Source organism: Scylla paramamosain, chromosome 7 (assembly GCF_035594125.1).
Source record: "Scylla paramamosain isolate STU-SP2022 chromosome 7, ASM3559412v1, whole genome shotgun sequence".
NCBI classification, from domain to species: Eukaryota; Metazoa; Arthropoda; class Malacostraca; order Decapoda; family Portunidae; genus Scylla; species Scylla paramamosain.
This window is the reverse complement of record NC_087157.1, coordinates 8160001-8167500: the sequence shown is the minus strand read 5'-3', so window position 1 is coordinate 8167500 and position 7500 is coordinate 8160001. Positions and strand designations below refer to the sequence as shown.

The 7500-nt window shown below is 40.5% G+C and overlaps 1 protein-coding gene across 1 annotated transcript in view; it reads right to left on the bottom strand.

Moving 5' to 3' along the window:
• LOC135102471 (uncharacterized) overlaps positions 1 to 7500 on the bottom strand; it is a 55494-nt gene that overhangs the window by 16432 nt on the left and 31562 nt on the right. The window contains 1 exon segment of the mRNA XM_064007786.1: positions 1411 to 1586. Within this exon segment, the coding sequence (XP_063863856.1) occupies positions 1411 to 1586 (176 nt within the window).

Genomic DNA, 7500 nt, shown 5'->3' with positions numbered 1-7500 from the left:
ACTTTATTGAATTCCATCGTCGGGTAGTGAGTTGGTGACCGAAGGAGGGTTCTGAGAGAGAGAGAGGAGAGAGAGAGAGAGAGAGAGAGAGAGAGAGAGAGAGAGAGAGAGAGAGAGAGAGAGAGAGAGAGAGAGAGAGAAGTACGAGAGGGAATAAAGTCAATATGGAGATGCAATAACAAAATTAATCATCCCCTCAGGTATAGGAGAGCTGTAATCTACACATCGCAAAGACGGCGTAAATATAGAGGTGTTATTATGCACCCAGCAATTGCCGCCTGTGAATGGGGAGCCGGCGAGCTGTAATGACAATGAGGCAAGGTGAGAGAGGACGCGGAGATGACGTGGAGAGGAAGAAAGAAGAGAAAAGGATAAAAGAAATGAAAAAGAAGAAATGAGGATGAGATATTTCGAGAGAGAGAGAGAGAGAGAGAGAGAGAGAGAGAGAGAGAGAGAGAGGAGAGAGAGAGAGAGAGAGAGAGAGAGAGAGAGAGAGAATATACAACTGAAAAAGGAAAGCCAAGCAGAGGGAGAGAATTTGATTTAGAGGCGATAGTGGTATAAGCTATGAGATTCGAGCGATGGAAGGGACGATAGAGGGAAGGAACCAAGGGGAGCACGGGGAAGGAATGGAAGGGAAAAGACATAAACATAAAGAAATAAAAATCCGAGTAAAAATAATAAGAGGAGAAAAAGGACGAAGAAAACGCAAATAGAGATAAACAGGTAGACAGACAGACAGAAAGATAGACATATAGAAAGATAAACAGATAAACAGATAGACTGATAGATTAACAAATTTTTATATTGACAAAAGCTTACATTTCAAGTACGTATCTTTCAATCGACTATGCTCAGTTTATGTATACAGTAAGTCGTGTAAAACCCCAACAAATATATTAACTGTAGTTCATAAATAAATAAGCTAAGACAATGTTCATGATAAGTGATGAAAATTAGTGACATTCACAAAGACACAACGCACACACGCACACAATAGTAGTGGTATTATTATTATTATTATTATTATTATTATTATTATTATTAGTAGTAGTAGTAGTAGTAGTAGTAGTAGTAGTAGTGGTATTAGTAGTTTATTGACCGTAGCTTTACAATATAGCCATCAATTCACCACACATTTCCTGTTCATATAATTAAGAACATAAAATATTTCATAATAATCTTACTTAACCAAAATATTGTGGACCCATACTACTACTACAACTACTACTACTACTACCACCACCACAACCACCACCTCAACCACCACTACTACAACTAAAAGATTACAAAGAATGAACAACAACACAACCTACCATGCTCTTCTTATCACACTTACGCCCTCAACTCGTATCATAACACACACACACACACACACACACACACACACACACACACACACACACTTACCCTCCATAATGCGGCGGGGGATTTACGGTGGGGGAGTCTGAGTTCTTTCCCTTCCTCCACAGCCCTGAGAGGAGGCCGGTCTTCTCCGTGATCTTCCCGGGAGACAGGACCATGGCGGAGGGGGAGTGAGTCGGGCGCGGCGTGAGGGAGAGGTAAGAGAGAGAGGCGTCAAAAGTCTGAAAGGAGAGGGGAAATAACTGGATTAAGCTCACGCGGTATGGGGGATGAGAGAGAGAGAGAGAGAGAGAGAGAGAGAGAGAGAGAGAAGGAGAGAGAGAGAGAGAGAGAGAGAGAGAGAGAGAGAGAGAGAGAGAGAGAGAGATCCCCGCATGAAATCAACACACACATGGATAGACACATAGATAAGTTATTGATCACAGGCGTTCAGTACTGACGTAAAATGACAAAACAAACATGATGTATATAAAAAAAAAATACATAAAGCATAAACTAAAACACTGCAGAAAACCGTAGTCCATCATAACACACAGCTCTAGACAAATATATATATATATAAAAAAGTAGCAAAATACATTAATAATAAAAACACGAGCAAGTAACACAAACATGAACAAAATAAGAAAAAAAACAGTAATTTAAAGCACAAACCAGCAACACACAAACATAAATAAAGACACACACACACACACACACACACACACCTACCAACCTACTACTACTACTACTACTACTATTACTACTACTACTACCACCACTACAACTACTTACTCCTTAGTACTACCACTATTACCACTATTACTACCTCCACTACTATCACTACCACCACTGGATAACAACAACAACAACAACAACAGCAACAACAACAATCAAGCTTAGTAGTACTTCTTAAAACTGTAATCCTCTTGTGTTTAAATCAGCGTTCCCAAAGCGGCTCTTCACTGCTTGTGTTCATCTCTCCCCCCCATTCCGCTCCCCGGCCGTCTTCTTCTCCTGCCACGCACACCACAGACCGCGCCATTAGCTGTAATCTCTCTCTAATTAAGATTGTGGCAGGTAGAATGATGATTATCTATGGAGAGAGAGAGAGAGAGAGAGAGAGAGAGAGAGAGAGAGAGAGAGAGAGAGAGAGAGAGAGAGAGAGAGAGAGAGAGAGAGAATCAAATATGTGATGAGAGAAAAGATTACCACTATTATGTATAATATGGGCAATAACAAATAAAAAAAAATAAAGAAAAAAAGATAGACGATCCATTAAAGACGATCCATTTTGCTTATAGTAACTGAGTGAGTGAGTGAACCGAGTGAATTAATAAATGAATGAGTGAGAAAAAAGAGTGAAAGAATAGATGAATAACTGAATGACTGACTAGAGGGAGATGATGATGATGAAGAAGAAGGAGAAAGAGGAGGAAAGAGGGAGGAGGAGGAGGAGAAAGAAAAGAACAACAAGAAGAAGAAAGAATAACAACAAAAAAGCTAAAAAGAAAAAGCAAAAAAAAAAAAAAAAAAGAGAAAAATAACACATCACAAACCACAGCTACTCAAAAACACCTCCTGCCTCACAAACACCAACAACAAAGTATACTGAGTCCTATTTACAAATATTCTGAAGTTCTATGACTCCTGACGGTGGTTGAATTCTGGAGAGTGGAGCAGGAGAGGACCCGTGCCCGCGAAGGTGGCGGTGGTGGTGGTAGTGGTGGTGGTGGTAAGATGGAGGAGATGAGAATGGTGGCGGATACAGGAGGAATGAAGAGGAAGAAAAGAAGAGGAAAAGGAAGGAAAGTGGAAATAGTGACAGATGGGGAAGAGGAGGAGCAAGGAGGGGATGCGGCTAACTAAGGGAAAAGTGGTGTTGATGGAGCAGGAGGAGGAGGAGGAGGAGGTGCTGACTCGGTAACTGCTGTGTTTGTCAAGTTGTTTATTGTTGTGAAAATCTATTGGTTTGTTTGTTTGTCTGTTTGCTTGCAAGTCTGTTGGTAATTACGGTTCTTTGTGTGTGTGTGTGTGTGTGTGTGTGTGTGTGTGTGTGTGTGTGTGTGTGTGTGTGTGTGTGTGTGTGTGTGTGTGTGTGTGTGTGTGTGTGTGTGTGCGCGCGTGCTAGTTTGATTGCCAATTACATCTTTATTTTGCTTGCTTAAGATGACTCACTCCACACACACACACACACACACACACACACACACACACACACAGCAACACAGAAACCACATAAAGAAAAAAATATATAAATATTTATAAAGCAGGAGATAAGTGGTGCATTTTTGGGTTGTTTGTGTTGCTTTTGGGTTGACGTCAGAGAGGATAAGCAAAATAATCAGCAAATGGTGAGTATCTCTGTGGCCCACTCATTAGGACCTCTTGGTGTGATGAGAAACAGGTGGCTTGGCTGCATGTGATGAGGAGATATTTTTTTTTTTTTTGTTGGGGAATGTGATGGAGGAGGAGGAGGAGGAGGAAGAGGAGGAGGAGGAGGAGGAGGAGGAGGAGAATAGGGGTTTAGACGGGTATGGTATACAAATGATGTCTAAAAATCTATAACTACTACTACTACTACTACTACTACTACTACTACAAGCACTACAACTACTAACTACTACCACTACAACTAGTTACTACTTCTACTGCTTCCATTACCATAATAACAACAACAACAATCAAGCTTAGTAGTACTTCCTAACACTGCAATCCTCTTGTGTTTAAATCAATGTTCCCAAAGCGCCTTTCCACTGCTAGTCCCTCCTCCTCCCCACCGACCGTCTTGATCCCCTGCCACGCACACCACGCACGGTGACATTAGCTGTAATCTCCCCTCCTAATTAAGGTTCTGGTGGGGAGAATAAAGATTACCTATGAAGAGAGAGAGAGAGAGAGAGAGAGAGAGAGAGAGAGAGAGAGAGAGAGAGAGAGAGAGAGTCTTAGTTGTAAACTTCTTAGAATAATGTTCTCTTGAAAGGATTTTTCTCCATTTTCACTCCTCTCTCTTATGAATATTGAATTTTGGCTTGATTAGCTTGTCTGTTTCCCAAGGCGGTCATGTTTGTCTTCCTACTTGCAGCAATCATTTTTTTTTTTTCGCAGTTGCCTGGTTATGTTAGTAGTGGTGGTGGTGGTGGTGGTGGTGGTAAAGGTGATGCACAGGGATTAAGTAAAAAGCGAAGTCGAAAAGTAGAAAGTCAGAGTGTGGGATATAAAAAGAAACAGGGATGGGCTGAAACGTGACACACACACACACACACACACACACGGTGGCGTCACATGAGGGACATCTCACTAAACGCACGTACTCAAAGACGCACACACATTGCAATACAGACCACCTTCGAACACACACACACACACACACACACACACACACCCACACACACACACACACACACACACATACAGCAGAAGACGCTATTAAAAGGACGAAAAGAGAGACGATGCAAGTGAGGACGAGACAAAGACTATGGTGTGACATTCCGGGAGTGCGAGGGTTGGCTAATGTCATGATAAGAGTTGGTTAGAACGAGGCCCTAGTGAAGCGTTCCCTGTATGTCTATGTCCCTCCCTGGTCTGCCACACTACAAAAGAGGTTACGGATTAGTACAGTCAATGCTGCCTCGTCATTGCTGTTGAATCGCCCTGCCCTGTTGCCCTGTTTACTTGTAAGAGAACGTTAACATCTCAATAGTGTTAGGGCTGGGTGACTTCAGCTATGCCATAATACTGGAATAGTAATGAAATGAATATATAGATACTGTACATGACACTAAAACTATTGCCGAGTCATATAAAGCCTTTTTCTTTGTTTTGCTGAGGATGGGGTGGACTCAGTTGTGCCATAATGGAATAGTAAAGGAATAAATATGAAGGTTAATGACACTAGAAGACTACCATTGGCGGGTCATAAATCTTTTTCTTTCTTATGGTGATTCATATCCATATACTCTTTTTATTCTCCTTTAAGTCGTATTCTAATTTCCTGTTCATGCTCTAACTTTTTAATCTTCAGTTATCCTTTGTCTGTCTCCTGGCGGCACCTCTGTAGCGCTCGAGGGGAAGCTGTGGCGAGGGGAGCTGTATCTATGTGAAGGGGAAAATGAGGGTGAGGGTGAAGGACCTGAGTGGTGGAGGATGGAGGGATGGTGGGATGGTCTCTCTCTCTCTCTCTCTCTCTCTCTCTCTCTCTCTCTCTCTCTCTCTCTCTCTCTCTCTCTCTCTCTCTCTCTCTCTTTGTGTGTGTGTGTGTGTGTGTGTGTGTGTGTGTGTGTGTGTGTGTGTGTGTGTGTGTGTGTGTGTTAAGGGGACATGGTAGTAACAGCACCCTACCCCCCATGCCCTTGCAGCGGTCAACCCCACACACAGTGCCCACGTGAAGGGAGCGGCGGGCACGTGCTCCAGTGAGGTCACACCACCACCACCACCACCACCACCGCCAGCTTTTGTCTTCTTTAGATTGTCATGCATACTCTTAAACCAATAAACGTGTAAATCCAAATCCACGACCAGCATCACCACAGTCACTGCTGTCACCAGCACCATTGCTATTATTATTATTATTATTATCATTATTTCTATATTATTATTATTATTATTATTATTATTATTATTATTAATTATTATTATTATATCACAGGTCAATCAACGAATAAAACCAAAACTAGTACAAATACCACCACCATCATTACATCCTTAAAACTAACCTACTCTAAAAATCAAACAAAACAACAACAACAACAACAACAACAGCAATAATAATAACAATAATAATAATAATAATAATAATAATAATATTAATAATAATAATAATAATGATAATAATAATAATATAAGAAAACTAAAATAAAAATGCTAAGTCTTAACACAGAAACGTGCATGAAATTGAAGCACAACAAATTTAATAAAGGAAAATGTAACAATAATGGGAAATAAAATAAACACTATTTTTCTCTATTAAATCCGGTTAAGGAAACTCACGTGGAGGGATGACAAGATTAGAAGACGAGGACTTGACGTGGATTGGGTTTATTTACTTCTTTTTAATTATTAGAAAGACTACCAATGCGGAGAGTGAGAGAGAGAGAGAGAGAGAGAGAGAGAGGAGAGAGAGGAGAGAGAGAGGAGAGCGAGAGAAGAGAGAGAGAGAGCGAGAGAGGAGAGAGAGAGAGAGAGAGACGACGTGTAAATCTGTTAGCATTAAAGTTCTCTTAGCGATTTGTCTCGATTTTCTCAACCTCTTTGTTATTGCGAGTATTAAATTTTGGCCTCCACTAAGTCACTAGATGGACAGACAAATAGAGACACGACAGACAGACAGATAAAGAGACATAAACATACATACAGGCTGAGTAACAATAAACACATGGCTAGCTGTATATTGAGATAAATAACTTGTCACTTTGTTACACAGTAATGCATAAAAGTGAAAATCTTGATGGCTACAGACTCAAAAGAAAGTAAAGATACAGTCTATAATATAGTGTATTGTACAGAAAGAAAGACAAACATTCAATTGAGTTTAAATACGGATAGGCGGAGAAAAAGTAATATTTGAAACAACATTACTCAGAGCCAGAGTTTTGAAACGCTTCGGGCTCTCGTCAGAACTATTTTCATATTCCACAGAGTTGTGTTCTCATGAGTGATCTTTCCTACTGGAGACTAGAATCTTCGTTAAACTGTCACTAGAACCATGTAAACACCCTTAAAAATTACAGTAACTTCCAATACATCTTGTTGAAAGCGTTCGAGGTAAGGCGCTGAAATGCTTTGAGAATCTGCCAGTGTGTCACAAGAGCGGCTGTGTGCCTAAGGAAACTTATCATTACTATCTGGACACTGATCTGAGTGTCTATATAAACTTGTCAACTGATATTTTGATGAGATTAATATTGTTTTGGTTCTCTGCGTATTTCTACCTTATTGATTCTTTCTTTGTAGCATTGTCCCATTGTTTGTCTGTTTTACTTGTCTTTATTTTTTATGTCTTTGTTTCACTGTTTGTCTGTCTGTCTCTGCTTTGTATCCGTCTTTGTGTGCATGTTTGTCTGTACGTCTCTGAGTGCGTCGATGTGTATGTATCTATTTTTGTCTATCTGTTTGTCTGACTGTATATTCGTATAACTGTTTGTGCCATCGGTCTTT